Source organism: Podarcis erhardii (genome assembly GCF_964252035.2).
Source record: "Podarcis erhardii genome assembly, chromosome: 7".
Taxonomy (NCBI): Eukaryota; Metazoa; Chordata; class Lepidosauria; order Squamata; family Lacertidae; genus Podarcis; species Podarcis erhardii.
Genome location: NC_138511.1, coordinates 68,490,347 through 68,513,981, shown reverse-complemented (window position 1 = coordinate 68,513,981; position 23,635 = coordinate 68,490,347). Strand labels below are relative to the sequence as shown.

Genomic DNA, 23,635 nt, shown 5'->3' with positions numbered 1-23,635 from the left:
GTCCGACTCTCCGATGGAGGCGTGGTCAGTCCTGCCTCGTCTTCTCTCCCTGGTGGGGAATGTACTGGCCCCGACACTTGGGACTCTTCCCCCCCACTCTGCTCTGGTGGGGAAGCTGGTCCTGATTTCCAACTACTGCTCTGGGAGTCCCTGCTGCCCCCTTGCTCCTGGGGCGTTCCCCTTGGGAACCCCCTACCCCTGGCCACTGGCGCCCCCTTCTGTGAATCTTCCAATTCGCTGGAGAGGCTCATGGAATCCCTCGGGCCACTGTCCTCTTCTCCTACGCTCCCCTCGGATTCTTCCCCTTCGCTCTCCATTTCCTCTCTTCCCTGTGCCTCTGCTCCTGAGCCCCTGACACGTGTATTTTGTATTGAATCGCTTATACAATAATATTTAAGCATTTATAGGCTGCACTTTTCATAAAAATGCCACAAGGCTGTATACAATACACAAAATGACAACAAGATTTTGTTTTCATATACAGGTTCCAAAGATGGAGTAACGATTAGTTCCGTCATAAAACCCCCCCAGCTAACAACTTATTCAAAAATTTAGCCACCTCTGAGCAGTCCCACATTTGCTTCTATGTACCAACTACACAGCAGCCCCTCCAACACAGTGAAGATGGACCTGTGTGCACAATGGAGAGCAGTCCCAGAGTAAGATTATCAGTACTGTACTAACTTTAAAGAGAGCTCTTGAGTTTGAACTGACGAAGACCTGTATGGAGGCTTGGCCACAGACCATATAACACCTCTGCTCAGAGATCTGTACTAGTTGTTGATTTGCCAAGCTCAAAGTGTTATTATTACTGCCTGGAGGCAGTTGGAGGATGGATGGTGGCTAATGGATTGAGGCTGAATCCTGACAAGAAAGAAGTACTTTTGGGGGGGGGGCAGGAGGATGGCAGGTATGGGGGACTCCCTGGTCCTGAATGGAGTAACTGTGCTCCTGAAGGACCAGGTGCGCAGCCTGGGAGTCATTTTGGACTCACAGCTGTCCATGGAGGTGCAGGTTAATTCTGTATCCATGGTGGCTGTCTACCAGCTCCTATGCCGGCTGAGAATCTACCTGCCTGCACACTGTCTTGCCAGAGTGGTACATACTCTTGGTTATCTCCAGAATTTCCTGCAGCGTACAGGGGGTACCAAGTCCCCTGCAAGTCTTATGATTATCTGTCGCACAGAAATTCCAACAGCCTCTGCAGCCTATATTTCCTGCTTTTGCCAAAAACTCCCCCTAGCAATGTTAATGGCTCACAGTCAAAAATCCCCTTAAGAAACAGTTCAAGCTTTCCTGATGGTGAAAGAGATTAGGTGGCTGGGGCGGGCAGTGTCTGAAATGGCACCTCCTGGCCAACCTTACCCCTCACTTTACAAGATGTAAGGATCAAAAAGCATCATTTTGTTGCAAGCTTCTTCTTCTTGTCTTCCACCATGCCACGCTAGTCAGCTCATGTACAGGTCCTATTGCAAAGACTTAGCTGCTAGAACTTAAACCTTCGTTCCGTGAACTGTGCATTCACCACCCAGCCAAGTGTTCTCCATCACAAAAGCAGCCACGCAATGCTGCAGCATTGCTACTGAAGGGGTGCACTTTGCAAGGAAACAGAGGACGCAGTTAAACACAGTGTGGGCAAGACTGGTGTGGAAGCCGAAAAACAGGAGCCTTTGCTCACGCAGAGATAAATGAGCACATACAACTTCCCGTCGGGAGCCTGCGCTGGATCAATAATTCACAAGGATTCAGGATAGAGTTACTCACTTTAATTAGCCCAAAGCTCTTCAATTCTTGCTCTTCTTTTCGGCAGGAAGATTCATTCTCCCTGAGAACACATCCATCCATCTCTCCTTCACTTCTTTATTAGCTAGCTTTTCCCTTTCCGTTCCTTTGGCCTGCCTTGTTAAGCTCTCTCATCCAAACCAGCGACGGTGTACAGAAGAGTTGCCAGGCCTCTTGGCAGTAGCAAAGGGATCTGTTTTATTTTATTAAAGCCCCTTAATTTCCACCTGAAATAGTGGTGGGAAGTCTTGCTCTCTTCTAAATTGCTGCTAAAAGCACAGTCATTTTTCAAAGGTGAGGTCTGAATGAGCCTCCGTGTAGGATTGGGAACATGTTGTGGGCTTGTAGGTGGGAAGATTTGGAGCTAAATTCTAAGCAGAATCTGAACTGAATCCTAATAATAATAATAATAATAATAATAATAATAATAATAATAATAGTTTCGCCAGCCACTCTGGGCGGCTTCTAACAAAGTATTAAAATACAATAATTAATCAAATACTAAAACCTTTCCTAAACAGGGCTGCCTTCAGATGTCTTCTAAAAGTCCAAATTGTTGGAGAAGCCCACTTTACCCTGGATACAATCACACTGAGACTCTGGGTTTAGGAAAATAGGAAGGATCCTAGTTCTACTTAGGTAAGGTGGCGATGCAATCAACCATGTTTGCTCTCACGTCTCAAGGTAAGCTTTGGTCCTGTTCCCCGAGTGACAAGTGTTTACCACAACAGAAGGGCTTGCTAAGGAAAACAGCGCCTGGAGCACATATGACCACCAAGAAGCCGCTCTGCATTCCCCACTTGGAGATGCTCTAGCACTAGCTCACCAACATTCAAACCCTCCCCTTCTCCAATGCGCAAAAGATAAGGGGACTCACACTTACCAAGTGTGATGATCTCATGCTCCTTAGTGGCTGGCTTTGGAGGCTCTTTGGTGGTTGGCTGTGGAGGTTGCTTGGTGGTTGTTTCGGATGCTAAGAAAAGAACCATCATTAGCGGGGGGGGGGGGGAGGTCAACCCACACCTCTTTCCTACAAGAAAATTTCCCTACCACACATTGCATTATCCAAGCAGATCATCACATTAGAGAAGCACACTCAGGGTTCTACACAGTCGGTGACAAGAAAAGCCACGCTACATTTATATAAAGTAGAATAATTAGAGCAAACTAATAAAAAAGTAGTCATTCAAATACCTGAAGGGAAGAAGACAAAGATTTGTTATCAACTGCCCCCACAGGACAGACCTAGATCTTAATGGAAACCATCTTGCCTGTGTCAAGATACAAACAGCTCCCAATGTCTGCACTTTCTGGAAACTACCGAACATGGTAGGACAAGCTTTCATAGCTGGATAAATGGATATTTGCCACGAGCAAATATTTTGTATTGTTTCAGTTTTGTTTTAAATGCATCTGCTTTTTGTGATTTAACTATTTATTTATTTATTTATTTATTTATTTAGTGCTGTTTTTATTTAGACAGCTGTAGAACATGAATAAATAGACATAAACAGCTGTTAACATCAATAGCTAGGAATGAACCCTTATGTACCTTATAGCAAGAAATTCCATAAAGATGCCTGATAAGATGTCAGTAAGGGCAGCCTATATTGGATCAGATGGGCAAATGGTTTGAAGAGGACTCCTCCAGCTGGTCATGTGAAAGTGTCCTATATGTCAGAGATAAAGAACCTGTGGCCCTCCAGATCAGGGAGTCTCCCCACTAGCTACTTTTCTGATCCTTCAGGGAGGAAGTGCCACCCCACCCAGAACAGGACGTCTCCCTAGTTCTTTCTTGCTTCTGTATCAAGAGTCAGAAGAGACAAAAATGTTTGAGGAGGTCCTGGTGATCAGGTTCCAGAATGAACAGGCAGAGGCAAAGGTCCTGAGGCAGATGATGAGGCCTAACGGACAGCATGGTGATCAGTGGTTGGGCAGAAAAGCATTACCTTCACACCTGGAAGTGACATTGTAAAAGTGACACTTCTCCTTGGCTGGCTCTCCCTTCACAACACAGCTACCGGAACCTGAGGATAGAGGAGAGAAACCAAGTCACATTGAAAATCCTGCATGTCTCCCCTCGGCCCCAAACACACATTTCCCCCACTGTTTTATACAGGGCTACGCAACCAGAAACAAAGTGAAAGACAAGCCCTATTCTGGGGTTCACATCACGTGACTGGCATCATGTGCCATGTCTGCTGTCTCCTCTCCCACCCCTGAATGTTGGGTGAAGGTCTCGAGAGAGTAGTCACACATAGATCACTAGCCAATGAGAAGTCCTCCAGATGTTGCTGAACTACAACTCCCATCATCCCTGAACACTGGCCATGCTGGCTGGGGCTGATGGGAGTTGCAGTCCAACAACGCTTGGAAGCTGCCATGTTGGCTACCCTCCATGGTCACACCCACACCGTATGGCTTCCTCCAAAGAATCCCAGGAACTGCAGCTTGTTACAAGTCCTGGCCACATAGACCTACAATTCTAAGCACTCTTAACATAACACCAGGACTGTTAAATTGGTCTAAGAATGCTTCAAATGCATGGTGCAGATGGGACCTTAGGCTCCGGGTGCGATTTAGAATCCTGCTTGCGTAGAGCAGGCTCAGGTCATCTGATCTTCCCCCTCCCCAACGTGTGTGGAAGACGGGGCTGATGCAGATGCAAGAGACGGTGAGGGGAGCTAAGTAGGCATCACCCTGCTGCCATCCTCACCACACAATTGTGATGGCAAGAGGGAAGCATTCCTGGAAAGGGATGCTGCAGTCAACAGCAAGCATGATTTAACACAGTAGTGACTGAGTGAGTGAGTGAGTGAGTGAGTAAATACTACTACAACAACAAGAACAACATCTTGCCCAGCTGACTGGATTGCTCCAGCTACTCTGGGCAGCTTTCAACAAATATAAAAGTATAATAAAACATCAAACATTAAAAACTTCCCTATACAGGGATACGGTGGTACCTCGCAAGACGAATGCCTCGAAAGACGAAAAACTCGCAAAACGAAAGAGTTTTTTGAGCTGCTTCGCAAGACGGATTTCCCTATGGGCTTGCTTTGCAAGAAGGAAACGTCTTGCGAATTTGTTTTCTTTGTCTTGCAAGTTTGTTTCCTTTTTCTTAAAACCGTGCATTCACTTCGAGGAGCAACTCATAGCACGTGGTGTGGTAGCCTTTTTTGAAGACTTTGGTGATTTTTGAAGCTTTCCCAAAGTCCATGCTTCACAAGACAAAAAAATCGCAAGACGAAAAAACTCGCGGAACGAATTAATTTCGTCTTGCGAGGCACCACTGTACACAGTTGTATTAACTAGTAGCACCTTAGAGATGAACTAAGTTTGTTATTGGTATGAGTTTTCGTGTGCATGCACACTTCTTCAGATTCACGAAAGCTCATACCGATAACAAACTTAGTTGGTCTCTAAGGTGCTACTGGAAGGAATTTTTTTATTTTGTTTCGACTACAGCAGACCAATACAGCTACCTACCTGTAACTTGTATTAACTATATAGTAAAGAATGTGGAGTAGGGAATTAGCACCAGAGGAAACCTGACAACCCAAACCTTCCCTGAAAGAAGGATCCACTCTAGAGTTTGCTGGGTGGGAGATGGAACTGCTGTCCAAAACCCCTTCACCTGAGATCAGGGGTGGGGAACCTTTGGCCCTCCAGACAGGGCCGAAGGAAGGCTAACCAGCACCCAGTGGGGGGTGCGGGGCAAACAGCCTGGAGGCACATGTGCTTGCGGCGTACGTGTGACACATGCGCGCCGCTGCTACATACTGCGCATGTGCGTGCCCCGTACGTAGCATGCACAGTATATAGCGGTAATGTGCATGCACTGTGGGGCAGTTTGCCGACAGCACTGCTCAAGCGCCATATGGACAGCGGTGGGATCCCTCCACCGCTGTTGCAGTCACAAGTGGAGGATCCTCCACACACGATGGCTGCGTGATTTTGGCAGCTTGCAGGGTGCCTTCTTGCCATCCCCCTTAGAGATGGCACCCAGGGGGCACCGCCCCCGCCCACCATTGGCTATACTTCCTGGGACTGTTTGAGCTACACGGACCAAAGGTCTGACTCAGTATAAGGCAGCTTATACAGTATTGGGAAGCAGCCGTAGCTCAATGGCTGAGCATCTGTTCTGCATGCAGAAGGCCCTGGGATTCCTTCCTTAGCATCTCAGTCTGGGAAAGAACACAGTCTGGGATCCCGGAGAACAGCTGCCAGTCAGTGTGGACAATTTTGAGGTGGATGGACCAATGGTCTGACTGAGCATAAGGCAGGTTCCTACGTTCCTAACCCAATCTCTCCCATCCCAGTTCACATCTTTCACCTTGCCTTTCTTCCACCTGCTGTAGCAAGTAGGGCTCTAGGTAGTCTGCACACCTGATGAAGTGGACAAAAGGGCCAGGTAGCAGCGAGGAAATGGGCAGGACACCACCCCCTGTTCCTTCTCCGTATGAAGATAAGCACTTCGGCAGGAGCTTCCAGGACAACGTTGTGAGATAGGAGTTTGTTTCTGAACCAGCAGAGAGCAGAAGGCTGTATCTTTGTGGCTCCCATCTATCTATCCCCCTGGGGATGGCAGTCATGGCAACGAACGAAGTACACAAACCAACACAGATGCAGAGCTTGAGGTGATTCCACTCAGAGGGGTAGCCACAAACTCCCAGCAAAATGGAAGGAGGGATTTCCAAGTATCAGCCAGGGCATAGACCTTAAAGTAGCAAGGTCCTTTGCTTTTTGCTTTCAAGCAAGACAAGCAGAAGGCAGAAGGCCATGTAAAGGATGCCGGATCAGGCCTAAGGCATCCTGTCCCTACTTGTGACTCCCAGTGACTTTTATTCAGAGGCATATTGCCTCTTGCACATGCAGCAAGTCAGGGACTGAGTGGTCCTTGGAGAAGGTGGCAACTGACGAAGTGCAAGGCATATGCGCCAGAGATTCTGGCACCTTCAGTGAGAAGGGGCTGGTGGCCCCATTGGAGAGCCAGAACCAGCCAGAGAAGACAGTAAAGGGCTGGATGCACCATTTTGTGGCTTCCTCACATCTTGGTAATGTGTAAGGTGGGGTGGCCCTTGCAGACTGCTCAGAGGAACAAAGGGAAGCGGTCAGGCTATTGGTCAGGCTATTTCTCCATCTAGTCCAGTATTGTCTATCCAAGTCTCAGAAGAGGGTCTTTCCCATCATCTGGTTGGTGCCGAATCCTTTTAACAAGAGATGGTAGGGATTGAAGCTTGAGACCTTCTGCATGCAAGGCCTGGTCCTAGGGTATGGTCTGAAGGTCCATAAAGCCACCAGCTAAGCAGGTTTGGGTCTGGTCAGTGCCTGGATGGGTGACTACCTGGAAATTACATTGTCTTGGTTTCAGTGATGCATGAGATGTACATATTTAGGGCTGCCAGACGTCTGGGTTCTCCCAGACACGTCCGGGAATCACTCTGCAAAATGGCGTCCAGGCGGATTTTTGCTGAATTGGCAAAATGTTATGGAAAACCCGGATGTATGGCAAGTTGGGCTAGTTAAAAAAAAATCTTTAAAAATCAAAGAAAAGTCCCAAAATGATTTGGGGGGCACTCAACAACTTCAATTTTCACTTTTGGAGATGTACACAGCATTTCCACTCCATGGATGAAGAGACGTTCAGGTGCTGGAAGAGCTTGACGCACTTCCTGCTCTCCTTGATGACCTCCACCCATCCTCTCTAGCTCTCCCACTGCCTGCCCCTTACTCCCAAACCATTTCTTCTCTTCCATGCTGCCAGTCAGAGTAGACAATACTGAGCTGAAGAAGTAACCACAGCACAATGGCAGAGCACACGCATCATCCACTGAAAAGAAGTGGCAGGTGATGATAAGTCAGAGCAGACAATACTGAGCTAGGTGAGCAAATCATTGGACCTGGCAGCATTATGTAGCACACACACCACAATGGAATTCTTCAACCATCTGGGGGAGAAGAGGGAAGCCATTACAAAAACTCAAAGCACTGGGAGGATAAGGCAGGGAAATGGAATTACTTTAGGCAAATATGTTCCACTTTGCAGAGAACGTGTAGAATCAGGCCATTCTTTGCAAGGCGTATGAACTGAGTTTTTGGCAAGCATCCCCCCCCCCCGCCCACCTGCCGCAGCTCACCTGGCTTCTCCTCAGACTCTCGGCAGTGCATCCACACGCAGTTTGTGATGTTCAGAGTAGCATCTCCTTCAAGGCACTTGTCACATGACTCCAATTCTTTGCATTCTCCTGCAAAACAGCAAAAAAGGAACAGGCTGAGTTTTCAGGCAAGTATGAATCCTGCATTGCCACTTTGGAGCAGGCTGCAAGAGAAAACAAAAAACAGGAAGTGGAGCACTATGTGGTCTGGGGTTGTATAGATACCCAACGGCCTGCTGATTTCTGGAGTCTTTGCCTCCACATTTTGCCTGTGGTCCTGTATGCTACAGCCCCCACCATTAGAAAAACTGTAAAAACACACACACACACAAATATACGCAAGCCTAGATATATCAAATCCTCTGGTATCTGACACTCACTGTGCTATACTGCCTCTGAACATGGAAGTTTTATTTAGCTATCATGGTTTGATTTGATTTCATGTCAGTGGTACCTCTTGTTATGTACTTAATTTGTTCTGGAGGTCCGTTCTTAACCTGAAACCGTTCTTAATCTGAGGTACCACTTTAGCTAATGGGGCCTCCCACTACCGCTGTGCCACCGCTGCACAATTTCTGTTCTCATCCTGTGGTAAAGTTCTTAACCCAAGGTACTACTTCAGGGTTAGCAGAGTCTGTAACCTGAGGTGTTTGTAACCCAAGGTACCATTGTATTCATAAAATGCATATGCCACTTAATGGAAAAAATAATAATAATATCTCTTAACTGAGGCCCAAACCATCAGCCCATCAGGCACTAACTGCTGTTTGGTCAGCAGCCATTCCAGCCAGCCATGGGAAAAACAATCACATAACTTTTTGGAACTTTAGAGCTTGAATTTTTGCTTGCTTTCCCCCTTTAGTATCCGGTCTATCCGACTAGGAGCCCCCAGGCAGGCAGGGACTGCAGTAGTCTGGAAAACATCTGTGCCATGTTTCTAAAATGCTAGGTGCTGTACAAATCACCACCACTGCCATCAGTTTTGTTATCAAGACACTGTGAATTATATTATCATCTATAAATATAGAAATATTTTTAAAGCTGCTTTCTATTACAGCTGTGGCAACATGCTAGAAGAGTACCTAGCTGTCTGGAGGAGATTGCACTGAATGTACCGTACCTAGAAGAGCTGCCTGCATGCACAACACATGCGGAATGAGCTCTCACCAAACTCGCCTGTTTTATGTATCGATGCTGACCTGCCAGTAGCGGAACTGCCAAGAGTCTCTGCATGCTGGAGCACAGATAAGGCTGCAGCGCATGAAAGCTTATTCAACTTTTATTAAACCCATAAATGTTGGATTACATTTCTGCCACTGCACTCCATGCTCAATAAGTCAGCAGGCCTTCGGGAGACGAAGGCTTTCGGTTGAACATGAGAAGATCAGACTTTCCTTACATCAGGAGTAGGGAGCCATTTGCAGACCAAGGGCCCCATTCCCTCCTGGGGCAGCCTCTCAGGGGCCACGTGCAAGTGTTGGGCAGGGCCAAAGGCAAAAGGGGGTGGAGCAATGAATGCACACCCCCCTCTCTACCCTCCCTCCAGGCAAGCAAGGGGTGTTATCAGAGTTCAAGGACACATTCCAGACAAGCAAAAGCACTCAAAGAGGCTGGGAAGCAGGGCCAGTGAGGGGCATGGCCTGGGACAGTTCCAAGGGCCGGACAGAGTGGTGTGTAGGGCCACCCAAAAGCTGGCAACCTCTATTGCAAAAAAGAAGAAAAGGATTCAAAACACTTCAAAGTGTGGAAACTTCCCATCACTGAAAACTAGATGGGTCTCTAATACAATTTGCAAACTTTTGAAAAGTTATCTGCTTCACACAGGCTAAGTCATATAGACCTGCTTTTATTTTATCTATTGCTCTATTACTACACCAATATCCCAACTTTCCTCCAGGGAGATGCCAGTCCCAGGCATAGTTCTCTTTCCCAGCCCCTTGTATCTTAGTGGGTTGTTTTGTTTCGATTATGCATTTTGTGTTTTTATATTGTGATTTTATGTTGTAACTGCCCTGAGACCTTTGAGTATAGGGCAGTATAGAAATTTTAACAACAACAACCCTTGCAGGCTAGACTAGGCTAAGAGAGGGAAGCCAAAAAAGTGCCCTCCAGATATTGATGGACTCCCAGCTCCCATCAGTCTCCGACAGCATAACCAACGGGGAGAGATGATGGGAACTGTTGTCCAACAATGTTTAGAAGACATCATATTGGCCCAGCCCAACATGCTGCCTAATACCGAGTGAGACCATTGGTCCATCTAGCTCAGTATTGGCTAAACTGAGTGGTAGAAGCTCTCCAGGATTTGAGACTGGGGACATTCTCCGCCCTACCTGAGATGCCAGGGGTTCAACCTGGGACTTTCTGCAACACTGCAGATGCTCTACCACTGAGTGGCAGCCCTCATAACTGTCCCAAGATCACTCGGTGAGCTTTGTAGCTAAGAGGGGATTTAAACCCTGATTTGCCAAGTGCAACACTCTTAACTGCTAAACCACACTGTCTCTCTTTTTTGACAGCTGTTTCCTTTAAGTTGACCATGATAAGCAGCAGCAGTGAATTATGGGGCAAAGCAGTTATACAGCCAAGAGCAAACTATTTCTATTACCCTTCCTTAAAAGGGCCCACTTGTAATATTTAAAACAATTTTCAAAATGCTTCCAAGCAAGAAACACACACACACAGCCACAAATGCAGCTTAGCTGCAAGAGGAACTATGATCCCAGCTACCTTCCCTTCCAAGTGTGGCCAAAAGTTGCTGTAGCCTTTGGTGAAACCCAATACGACTTCACATCAAGCATGACCGAATCTAATTAAAGCCCACACAACACTTCTCCATTTCAGCTTAGGGCTGGTGCAATCTGCAGGCTCAGGCTTTTCATGTCTGCTTCCAAACCCTTCTCGGTCTTCCACTCTGTACGCATTTTTAATTATAATCCTAAATTATATTTTTTGACCACCCTTCAACCCAGGTTCTCATTCAAAGAATCCTGCGAAAAGCAACACGTAAACAATGAAATCATTTTTAAGATAACCAACTCATAGTTCGGTTACAAACACTTCATTTATTTCATTTATATCCCACCTTTTCTCCAAAGAGCTCAAGGTGGCATATGTGGTTCTCCCCTTGCTTTCAGAGTTACAGATTTCTTGCTTAACATCTAGCCTCCTAACAATGGTTTCCTTTAGTTAAAACTTGCGACTCCTCTTCTAGAATAGATGGGGGATGATGGGAAAGAACGAATGGTTAAACTCCCCCACCCACATTCCTTCCATCTACCATGACATACATTAATCCTAAATCCTATTACCATGGAATGCCATCTCTTTATGGCAGCCCCCTCCCTCGCCCCACATCCACTTGCTGACACTCAATTTTTTAAAAAGAAAAAAAACAAGCTAGAAAAAAAAACATGAGTCACAGCTTATTAATAGCAAATCCGTAGCTTTGTTTTATGAAATCTACCTAGAGAATTCTTTTCACTTCCCCATCAGAGATTATGCTTCAGCATGCCAATAGAACGAGATTCAAAAGAGGATTTATACTGGCAAGTTTCTCTCCCAGTCATAAAAATATGCCATGATAATTTTGCATACGAAAGAAAGCAAGGTTTGGAACTAGTTTGGGGAAGGCAATAAAAGAGGTCAGTTTCTGAGGATGCTGCATTTTTGTTAGGGCCCTCCAGTTGTTGTTGGATTCTTACTCCCATCATTCCCAACCACCATGCTGACGGGGGCTGATGGGAGTTGGAGTTTGACAACTAGGGCACAAGTCCTTGTTCTATTCAAACCTCAGGTGCCTGAGGGTTTGGTTTTTTTAGCCATATGTTAAAGAGCGTTTTACCAGGACCAGGGAGACCAGGGCCAAAATCCCCACTTAGCCATGAAGCTCACTGGGTGATTTGGGACCAGCCATTGCCTCTCAGCCTAACAGGTTTTAAAAGGGGGCAAGATAAATTCAGGGACGCGGGTGGTGCTGTGGGTTAAGCCACAGAGCCTAGGACTTGCCGATCAGAAGGTCAGTGGTTCGGATCCCCGTGACGGGGTGAGCTCCCGTTGCTCGGTCCCTGCTCCTGCCAACCTAGCAGTTCGAAAGCACGTCAAAGTGCAAGTAGATAAATAGGTACCACTCCAGCGGGAAGGCAAACGGCATTTCCGTGCGCTGCTCTGTTTTGCCAGAAGCGGTTTAGTCATGCTGGCCACATGACCCGGAAGCTGTACGCCGGCTCCCTCGGCCAATAAAGCGAGATGAGCGCCGCAACCCCAGAGTCGGCCACGACTGGACCTAATGCTCAGGGGTCCCTTTAAGATAAATTAAGGCCACTTTAAGGAGATTAAGGCCACTGGTCACCATGGCTGTATGAAGTCTCTACCACCTGAGGCTCCATCTCTCTAAATACCAGTTGCCAGGGAACAACACAGCCTTTGTGTGTTCTCCTCTCCAAGACCCTGCTGCTTTTCTTCTCTGTTTGATGAATAGTTTTGTTGATATGTGGAAATTTACACATCAGCCACACAGCAGTTAGTTAAAAGATATTCTGGGCATAGGGTTAAATATGAGAGAATGTATTGCCTATCCTTGAATGCAACCACATTTTATTTCTTTATTACATTTATATTCCCTCCCCATTTAATCCCCACAACAACCCTACAAGGCGAGGCAGAGACTGGACGACTGGCCCAAGGCCACCCAGTGACAGCTTCGTGACCGAGCGGGGATTTGAGCCCAGATGAGCTCTTGCTCTGAGCTGAAAATGTGGCAGTTCTGTGCGAGCAGGAGGGGTCTGAAGAGGTCTAACTGTGCTGCCCCCAACCCTCCAAATATCCTTTAAAAAATCACACTGGTGAGATGTATCTAAGAAATCTGCCAATCAGCCTGCTCCCACAGGGCTTACTTCCAAGTCGGCACACACAGGACAGGAAAGAATTTGGAACTGGGAGGCAACGGTAAGCAGGTGACACCCACTCACTTGGAGCTGATTTGTCAACAAGCAATGGATAGGTGTCCAAGTCAGCGTGAGTCTTTTCTGCTCATGCGAATATACAAGTTAACCAATTACCTTTCCACGGTGGAAAAGTTCAAAAGCTGACGGGGCCTATTGCCATGGATACGGGATTCTGACTACAGAGCTTTGCCTAGCAGTGAGGGACTGGTACTGTAGCCAATCAGGAAGCGGGACTTTGCTCTCCAGATTTCTGGCAGGTTTCGACAAGTCGAGTTATTTTTATCGTGGCAAAAGGAAAGATGCTCACAAATCAGATGCTTTACTTGACTCCTCTGAATCCTGGCATGCTTTATCGGACAGCAAGAGGCATGGGGGGGGTGGAGTGTGTGTGTGCGTGCGCGCGCGCGTATGTAGAGAGCGCACCGGCTGTTTCAAAATCTCTCTCAATCTGTTTCAGCCACACTACAGATGGGGCCTCAAACAGTAACCCCCAGAATAAGCAAATCACTGCGAGGGAAAGCGTTAACAAAAGTTATTCCCAGTTTCCCATCTGCAGGACCGTGGGCAGTTATGGGCATCCACGAGGCTGCAATTCCATGCAGGCACTTGGAAGCAAACCCCATTCAAATCAGAGTGAGGTAAAACGGGCATCAGAGAGAGCTGCAGGACTTCTTTGCAAGCATGGGGGAAGGGCCATAGCTCAGTGGAAGAACATCTGACTTGCATGCAGAAGGTCCCAAGTTCAATCCCTGGCATCTCCAGGTAGGGATAGGGATGTCCCCTTCCTGAAACTCTGAAGTCACTGCTCAGTAGACAAAACCAAGCTAGACGGACCAATGGTCTCACTTGGTATAAGAGGACAAGGCCCTTGTACCTTTGAAAGGTGTGCAGAAGAATTTTGGTTAGGGCAGCTTCTCATCACCCTGCAGGGCAAACTGCCCACACGCTGAAATTTCCTCTTCTTGCACAGCTGGTAAAAAAGAGAAAACCATGCAAGAACCCCAGCACCTTCCTTGGTCGCCTGGTCTTTGCACCTCTTGCAAAACTTTCAGCAAACGCCACCATTCATCTATAGAGTTGGATGACACCCTGTGCTATCCACAGATTGCCTCCAAGCCATTTTCAGAAAGAGCAAAGACCAAAGGAATGCAAGAGTCTACAGAATGTGCTCCAGTTAAGGTGAGTTGCACCTTCCAATTTCCCATGATGATCACTCTCAAGGTAGCCAAGGTAGTGCCCTCCATCCGTTGTTGGGAACTACAACTCCCATCAGCCACCTGCACCCCCACAACGTGGCTAATAGCAAGAAATGATGGGAGTTTTATTTATTTGGAATGCACCATGTTGACTGCCCTGGATCCTTGCTGTGCCCTGCCCTGAGATCTGCAAACGAAAGGTAGTATACAAATTTAATAAATAATAGTAATAATAATGATGCTGAGACACCTCCAAGATATTCAGGGGTGCCCACTGGGACAGGTAAGCCAGAAGGCACAGAGAACAGCAGCAGGTGGCACCAGAGCCATTGAGAAGTCTTTCTCACACCCTCCTCCCTCCTGAGTTTACAAGGCCAACACAGAGTGCCACCCCCCATGGAATGGTTGTAAGGAAGAAGGCAGGCAGGGAGGCTGGCTGAAGGGAGAATATGTTGATGAAGCAGTGCCTTGTTGACCCTAATGGACTAGCCTCCATTGAAGAGACATTGACTTGCGTCCTACCATCAATGAAAACTCACATCATCACGGCTCCGTTGGGGCAACTGGAATTATCCCACAATTGTTTCCTCCCACTACCAGAAACTCAAAGAGGCATATCACTAACTGTGAGCATTGAAACAGCTCTTAAGGGGCAGGCAGGTCAGCGTTGGCTCCAGTCTTTCAGACATGATGCCTTCAAGGGAGCTACCTCTTCCTCTTTGCTGCTACTGCTGCTGCTGCCACCCACACCTTTGCTCTCCTCTCCCTCTCTGCTTCCAAAGGAGAGGGTGAGGCAAGCAGAACCTGGTACTCCTTTCCTTTGTCCCTGCTGCCACTCCCTCAAATGGAGAGGGAAAGAGGTAACACAGAGAGGTTGCTGCACTCCCAACTCACACCAGCATATAGCCAAGGGTCAGGTAGGCGAGAGATGGAGTCCCAACAACATTTGGATGGATGGTCAAGCATGCTCCATCCCTGCAAGGAGTTCACTTGCAGAATTGCCTTACCCCATGTATGCCGACCGCGATCTGTGAAACTGCTACTCTTACAGGTGCCATACTCCTTCTGCACTTGTGAGAAGTTGATTTTTTAGCATGGCATCACCGACACATTGGGACTCCCTGCCTATTGTCATCAGGCAGGTACGTTTGCTGGCCTCTTTTCAGCACTTGCTTGTGTTTGCTTAGGCAAGCCTATCCAGATATCTAGGGTGGTGACATGTGTTTTAATCTATTTTTGCTTGATTCAAATCGGCTTTGCAATGTCCTTAAATACATGTTTTGATCATCTTGATGTTTTTAATTTATTTTTGCAAACCGCTTGGAGGTTTTATTACAGTCAAGCAGCGTGTAAATGTTGCAAAGTAAATAAATTTTATTAAGGAGAACACGGTTAGGGGGCTTTGGGAGTTAGCAGTGGGTGGTCTGCAAGGAAGGAGCATGGGAGATGCTCAAAGAAGTTGATCCCTGATGCTGATTGACCATACATGCATGCTTGCAGCTGAAAGTTAAAATAGCCCTGTGCTGTGCTAGTCTCTCCTATGCAGCTACTTATAAAACCAAGGAGGGAAAAGGAGACTTGTGAGTCGGCAGTGAGACAAGGGTCTCAGCAGTGTCACAGATCTCCACTCAATTAAATGCCAGTTCACAGCAGAGCCTTGCTTTCTGCATGGAACATTCAGATACCCTGAGAGAACAAGTGACTAGATGCATTATTAAGGGAGAACCAGTTCTGGCAGTTTTAATACCTGCATAGAAGGGGGACATCCAGGGAGTGCAGTTTTTCACCTGAGTTGCGCTTGGGTCATTAGCAACCTGCACTTGCCACAATCTCCTGCAGTTCCCCGCAGGAGCTGGGCTCTTGGCTCAGAAACCCGACTACATTAGTTCAGGCACTGACAACCTCAAGGCTGAATTACCACAATGTGTTCTGTGTGGGGCTGCCCTCGGATCTGGTCTGGAGATGGGAAGAGACTACAGCCGATGTATGACACCTGTGCTAAAAGACCTGCACTGGCTTCCCGTCTTCTACTGAGCAAGGTTCAAGGTTCTTGAAGAAGTGCAAGCCCTGAACAGCTTAGGCTCAGGATACCTTTAGGACTGTCTTGCCCAGTATGTCCCAGGCCAATCACCAATATCATCTGGGGCAGCACTATTAGTGGCTCCCAATGGTGCAGAAGCATGACGCATGTCAACATGAGCCTTCAGGACAGTGGGCCCAAATCTCTGGATCACCGTCCCAGTAGAAACCAGGCAGGCACTCCCCTGGCGAAGTTTCAGATGCTAAAATGGTTTTATTTCAGGAGTGCAGCTCTGATGTTCTCCCCTCCTACAGATGTTTCAATCTATGCTTTATATTTTGTACGTTGTATTTTGTCTTCTTTGTAAGTCATTTTAAGGCACCTGTGAAAAGCAGGTTGCACATTTTAAAAACAAACTGTAACAGTTTGCTGCTTTCTAACCAAGTCAAGCACAGAGGAATGACACATATGTAAGGAAGTAAAGTCGAATAGCAAAAGATCCAGGAGAGGCCACCCTTTTTGCTGTAGTTGTTAAATGACTTGTGCTTACCCTAGCTGCTGAACAGAGACACCCCACTTCTATACAGGTGTTAAAAATGCCAGACAGGTGTGCCATGCAGTATAGTGGGAAAAGGACTGAACTAGGAAACTTGCACCCCAATCTATCCTTGCTTACTAAAGTCAGCCTGATAACTGAATGGAACTCACTGGGGCAAAAGAACACACAGAATTGTAGACTTGGGTTTCCCTGGGTGACCTGGGACAAACCATTTTCTATGGGTCCCCTCTGCAAAACGGGAACAGCAGCACCTTCCTTGAAGGGGCCCTGAAAAGATGGGTGAAAAGGATTGTACAGATCTTAGCACGTTAAAAAGAGCTTTTGGGGGGAAATTAGGGCAAAGGCATTGTCAACTCAAACATCAAGGCATTCCAAAAGGAATATACAGTAGTTTGCTGCCTTATACGGAGTCATCAGACCAGTTGTTCATTTAGTACAGTCCTGTCTACACGTAAATGGCAATGGCTCCCCAGGTTTACAGGGAGGGAGATGGCAGGGATCAAATCTGGGACCTTCTGCATGCAAAGCAGATGCTCTACCACTGAGACGAGGCCCACCCCTTGAAGAATCAGGGAGCCTTTTGTTTTTATGGGGCAATTTTCTTGGGATGAGCCCAAGGGATCTTGGGAGGGGGGCATTTTTAAAACACTTGTACAACACTTGTCGTCCTTTGCTTTAAAGCCTTTTCTGCTTCTTTGAGAGGTCACTTATTTACCGTCTCTCCTTTCCCGTCCCAACCCCAAGGACTCAGATTACACTTACAATGCATCCAACTGTCACTGGCACCCTAACAACAACTTCACAACATTAATTAGGCAACAGCAACTTGGCAAAGGCTCGGTGCCAAGGTTACACCTAGGGCTCAGTGGTACAGATCCATAGTGAGAGAGGACACATATATAAAGTGTTGATTCACTTCCTCAGCCAACAGGCATCCTGGAAAACCTTAAGTAACAGGTTTGCAGAGCACATGTCAACCAGAGAGGCCACTGCATGTTAGGTTGTTCATACAAACAAAGGAACATAGGAGGTTGCCATATACCCAGCCAAACCATTGGCATAGCCAACTTAGTATTGCCTACACTGACTAGAAGCACCTCTCCAGGCTTTCAGATGAAGGACAGTCTTAGCCCTATCTTGAGATGCTAAGGATTGAACTTGGGACCTTCTGCATGCAAAGCAGACTGAAAACCCACCCAGAGTTGGAGAAAAGCAACTGTTTGAGCTCTTTTTTCTCAGGTTACAACATTACTAAAAAGCAATAAATGCCCTAGATTGAACACTGAGAGGGATGAGAGCTAAATAATGCTAACATGCATCTTCAGTGGAGGAAACTCTGAACTCTGAAGAGGGCCTACTTAGTGGTGGCTCCCCGGTTGTGTAACACACTCTGCAAGGAAGTTGGCCTAGAACATACCTTATGGTCTATTTTATCAACAGGCAAAGTTATTTCTATTTCTCAGAGCTTTCTAGATTCAGTCTGCTGCATAAAGATTAACAGAGACAGTACTGGAAAGGTTTCCCTGGGTAGAACATTCCACAGGCAGGGGCCACCACTGAAAAGACCACCTTGTACACCTCCCTCAGGTGCAGCACCCAGAGAAAGGCCTCCGATGAAAACGTTGATTTCTCTCCATTAGTCTGCTTTTGGAAGCAGTTCAAACACGCACAGCTGCATTGCCCTACACAAAGGTAAGAGCAGGCTGTTTCATGCAAATGTGTTCCGCTTATTACCAGGTTAAGTGAGTATAGATGCAAATCAGACATTCATATGTACAAATGAATGCTTGACGTTCCCCGTAACCCTTTCCCTCCAAAGAGGAACATGGCTGGATGGCAGATCTTAGCTGAATTAGGAACACAGGAAATTATCTTATTACTGATTCCTTCTTATTACCTTGTTCAGGACCTACTATGCTGGCTGGCAATGTGCGGCTCCTCCAGGGTTTCAGGCAGGGGTGTGGCATTCCCAGCCCTACCTGGAGATGCTGGGGATTGAACATGGCACCTTCTACAGCCACTCCCTTAAATTACACACCAGTGGCTGGGCTTACATACAGTTTTCTGTGTGGCGGCATGCCTTCACAGAGTGTCCAAGTGCAAAGGTGGATAGGGCTTGTGAACTTTTAATAAGCAGAAGATGACATTTCTGCAAGTGCAACCTGTATGACAAAGCTCAGATTTCCTCTTCTACACAACTACTAAAGGAGCAGAAGGCCTGTCCTGTTTTTCATTCGGACAGCCTACTAATTCCCAAGGCTTGGGCCCACTCAGTATCCCAGGCAGCATCCCAGCCTGCACCTAAATTAGCACTGGGGTGACCAGAAGAATAATGTGCAAATTTAAGAAGCCCTGCATCAACATAAGAAGAGTCAGTTGGCTCAAGCCATTGGCCCACATGGCTCAGCGGCTAACCAGGAGCTTATGGGAAGCCCACAAACAAAACCTGAGCACAGGAGAAATCTCTGCCCCCACTCAGTGGTTTCTAGCAACATCCAGAAGCATTACTAACTTCAACCATGGAGGCAGAACATAGCAAATATGTGTAGTAGCCATGAATAGCCTTGTTGTTGTTGTTGTTTAGTCGTTTAGTCGTGTCCGACTCTTCGTGACCCCATGGACCAGAGCACGCCAGGCACTCCTGTCTTCCACTGCCTCCCGCAGTTTGGTCAGACTCATGTTTGTAGCTTCGAGAACGCTGTCTAACCATCTTGTCCTCTGTCGTCCCCTTCTCCTTCTGCCCTCCATCTTTCCCAACATCAGGGTCTTTTCCAGGGAGTCTTCTCTTCTCATGAGGTGGCCAAAGTATTGGAGCCTCAGCTTCACGATCTGTCCTTCCAGTGAGCACTCAGGGCTGATTTCCTTAAGAATTGATACGTTTGATCTTCTTGCAGTCCATGGGACTCTCAAGAGTCTCCTCCAGCACCACAGTTCAAAAGCATCAATTCTTCGGCAATCAGCCTTCTTTATGGTCCAGCTCTCACTTCCATACATCACTACTGGGAAAACCATGGCTTTTACTATACGGACCTTTGTTGGCAAGGTGATGTCTCTGCTTTTTTGATGTTGAGCTTCATACCATATTTTGCACTCTCCTCTTTCACCCTCATTAAAAGGTTCTTTAATTCCTCCTCACTTTCTGCCATCAAGGTTGTGTCATCTGCATATCTGAGGTTGTTGATATTTCTTCCGGCAATCTTAATTCCGGCTTGGGATTCATCCAGCCCAGCCTTTCGCATGATGAATTCTGCATATAAGTTAAATAAGCAGGGAGACAATATACAGCCTTGTCGTACTCCTTTCCTAATTTTGAACCAATCAGTTGTTCCATATCCAGTTCTAACTGTAGCTTCTTGTCCCACATAGAGATTTCTCAGGAGACAGATGAGGTGATCAGGCACTCCCATTTCTTTAAGAACTTGCCATAGTTTGTTGTAGTCGACACAGTCAAAGGCTTTTGCATAGTCAATGAAGCAGAAGTAGATGTCTTTCTGGAACTCTCTAGCTTTCTCCATAATCCAGCGCATGTTTGCAATTTGTTCTCTGGTTCCTCTGCCCCTTCGAAATCCAGCTTGCACTTCTGGGAGTTCTCGGTCCACATACTGCTTAAGCCTGCCTTGTAGAATTTTAAGCATAAGCTTGCTAGCGTGTGAAAGGAGTGCAATTGTGCGGTAGTTGGAGCATTCTTTGGCACTTCCCTTCTTTGGGATTGGGATGTAGACTGATCTTCTCCAATCCTCTGGCCACTGCTGAGTTTTCCAAATTTGCTGGCATATTGAGTGTAGCACTTTAACAGCATCATCTTTTAAAATTTTAAATAGTTCAGCTGGAATACCATCACTTCCACTGGCCTTGTTATTAGCAGTGCTTTCTAAGGCCCATTTGACTTCACCCTCCAGGATGTCTGGCTCAAGGTTAGCAACCACACTACCTGGGGTATACGAGACATCCATTTCTTTCTGGTATAGTTCCTCTGTGTATTCTTGCCACCTCTTCTTGATTTCTTCTGCTTCTGTTAGGTCCTTTCCACTTTTGTCTTTTATTATGGAAATCTTTGTACGAAATGTTCCTTTCATATCTCCAATTTTCTTGAACAGATCTCTGGTTTTTCCCATTCTATTGTTTTCCTCTATTTCTTTGCATTGCTTGTTTAAGAAGGCCTTCTTGTTTCTCCTTGGGTATAAGGATACGTGGATTGTAGAGGGTTCTTAATTCTAAGACCCTTGGGTATAATAACAGACATAAATCAGACATCAGGAATCACAAGACAGAGAAACCAGTAGGAGAACACTTCAATCTCCCAGGACATTCTATACAAGATCTCAAAGTAGCTGTTTTACTACAAAGGAATTTCAGAAATAGACTGGAAAGAGAAGCTGCTGAATTACAACTTATCACCAAACTCAAAACAATGGAGAAACCTGGTCTGAACAAAGACCTTGGATTCTTATCTCATTATACATGACAAAGCCATTTTTCACCTTTTCACCCCTTGCTTTTTCCTGTAAGACCTATTGCAGTCGTTAAGAGTCGTCAACAGGCTCATCACAGCTATCTGCCAATCACCCATTCCCACCACCCTTCTGAGTAATACCCCTCCCCACCTTCTCACTATATAGAAGGGTCTGGAAACTTCTGTTTCAGTGTATCTGAAGAAGTGTGCATGCACACGAAAGCTCATACCAAGAACTGACTTAGTTGGTCTTTAAGGTGCTACTGGAAGGAATTTGTTTTGTTTCTCCTTGCTATTTTTTGGAAATCTGCATTCAATTTCCTGTATCTTTAACTATCTCCCTCGCATTTTGCTTGCCTTCTCTCCCCCACTATTTGTAAGGCCTTGTTGGACAGCCACTTTGCTTTCTTGCATTTCCTTTTCATTGGGATGGTTTTCATTGCTGCCTCCTGTATAATGTTACGAATAGCCTTATCCCCCATTTATTTGTATAATCCTCTTTTAAAGCCATCTAAGTTGGTGGCCATAATTGCCCCCTGTGGGAACAAACTCCATAGTTTAACTATTCACTTTGTGTAGCATTTTCTTTTATCTGTCCTGTATCTTCCAACATTCAGCTTCATTGGATGTCTACAGATTCACAAGTTATAAAGGGGCGGAGCTTTTCCCTACCTACCTTCTCCACGCCATGTCTAATTTTATACATTCCTATTATGTTGCCTCTTACTTGCCTTTTCTCAAAACTCAAAAACACGCAAACGCTGCAATCTCTCTTCATAGGGGAGTTGCTTGAGCATTTTGGTTGCCCTTTCCTAAACATTTCCCAACTCTACAATATCATTTTTGAGGCGAGAAGTGGCAAGAACTGTACCCAGCATTTGCATTACGCTACCTGCTTATTAATTTTCAATTCTTTCGGGAATGATCTCTAGTGTGGAATTTGCCTGTTTCCACACCTGCCACACAGCAGGTCTATATTTTCATTCCAACATGACAGAAAGGGATATCTATGCTATGAATTATCCAGGACTGTGGATGGGCCATTCCTGTGTGCCAAGCTTCTCTTAAATCAAATGCCAAACATCAATTTGCACACTGGCTATACATGTGGCCTATCAAGCATCAAACTTTGAGAAGAGAAAGCTGGTTCCACTCAGTGCCCTTGCGTCCCTCTCTCTCTCTCTCCCCGAGACACACACATATAGTAGTTGAACCCACCTCACAGGAGGGTTGTGAGGATTAATGATGACAAGGCAGGAATGTTGCTCTGAATTCCTCCGAAGTTCAAGAATACAGCCAAAATGATGGCCTATATGCACAGCATGAACGCCAACATGAGAGTGACTTCTTCTAAAAGCAGAGATGAAAAACTTGTGGCCCTCAAACTGTTGCTGGACTCTTAAGTCCCACTATTCCGGCCGTACTGGGGCTGCTGGGAGTTGGAGTCCAACAAACACGCGTGCAATGGCAATTCAGAAGAGCAGGCGCTGCTCTTTGGTTAAGAAAGGAACCAAGGAGAGAACTTCCTTTCCCGGAGAGGCTCCTCGTGGATCCAAGTAACGCCTTATTACCCACTAAAGAGCCGCAAGTAACGCCGAGTCTCTCCCGCGGAGCGAAGGTCGGGTTGGACCAACCCTGTCCCAGGAAGCAAACTCGCCCGCCCACCGCTAGGTCCTCTAGTGACTGGCTCGGCGGAACCGGCCGTTGGCCCACGATCCAGCCCACCTCGGGGAAAGCGAGTGCTCCAAAACTTCCCGCGCCCACGCCGCCCCCCTTTCCGAGAGCGAGAGAGACCTCCCCCAGTGGAAGAGGGGGTGGGGTGGAATGGAATGGGGCTTAGGAAGGGCGGGGGGGGGAGAGAGAGAGACAGACAGACAAACCCACGCCGGATCTCACCCACCTGCCTGGCTGGGGACACCGCCGTGCGCGCAAATCAGGGCGCAGAGGAGCGCCGCCAGCAGGTGCCAGGCGCGGGCCGCAGCAGGAGGCATGTCTGGGTCCTCTCCGGAGCAAGCAGTAGCGCCAGCAGCGAGCGCCCAGCTCAGAGTGGCGCTTGTTTTTCACTTTGGGAACAATGATCGCCTGTAAAGTGATCAGGGCTCCCGGGGACGCAACCCAGCAGCAGCAGGAGGAGGAGGAGGAGGAGGCGAGTCAGCGAGGAGAGGCGCGCGCGCGCGCGCGCGGGCGGGGACCGGGGGAGGAATTCAAGGGGGTGGGGCAGGCAGGTGCGCCGGCGGGGCTCTAGCAGCTCCGCCCCCGCCGGAGAGGGGCGGGTCCTCGCCTCCCTCGCACGCCGCGGCGCGCGTCCGTTTCTTATGCTGAGGAGCCGCCGTGCGTAAGCGGAACCCAAAGAACCTTCGCCAAAACAAAGAGCTCACCCGCTTAATTTGAGCTGCTGCAATTAAGAAGCAGGCTCCATCCTGGAAGTTTTGTACGGTGATGATGAATAAAAAGGTGTCCGTGCGTGCGTGCGTGCAGTGTGTTTTTCTCCCGCACCCACTCTGCACACGACCACAGGCCT

The 23,635-nt window shown here is 47.1% G+C and overlaps 1 protein-coding gene across 2 annotated transcripts in view; it reads right to left on the bottom strand.

The window, feature by feature from the left end:
- The window catches only part of CD164L2 (CD164 molecule like 2), a 33,370-nt gene extending 10,086 nt beyond the window's left edge, over window positions 1–23,284 (bottom strand). The window contains exons 1-4 of one of the 2 annotated variants that reach the window (XM_081869806.1): window positions 23,015–23,284; window positions 7,923–8,030; window positions 3,732–3,809; window positions 2,666–2,755 (exon numbers count right to left, since the gene is read on the bottom strand). In XM_081869806.1, the coding sequence (XP_081725932.1) occupies window positions 2,666–2,755; window positions 3,732–3,809; window positions 7,923–8,030; window positions 23,015–23,105 (367 nt within the window). In that variant the 5' untranslated portion in view covers window positions 23,106–23,284. The remainder of the gene's footprint in view (window positions 1–2,665; window positions 2,756–3,731; window positions 3,810–7,922; window positions 8,031–23,014) is intronic. The other variant, XM_081869807.1, reaches the window with a different exon arrangement.
- Window positions 23,285–23,635: the final 351 nt, after the last annotated feature.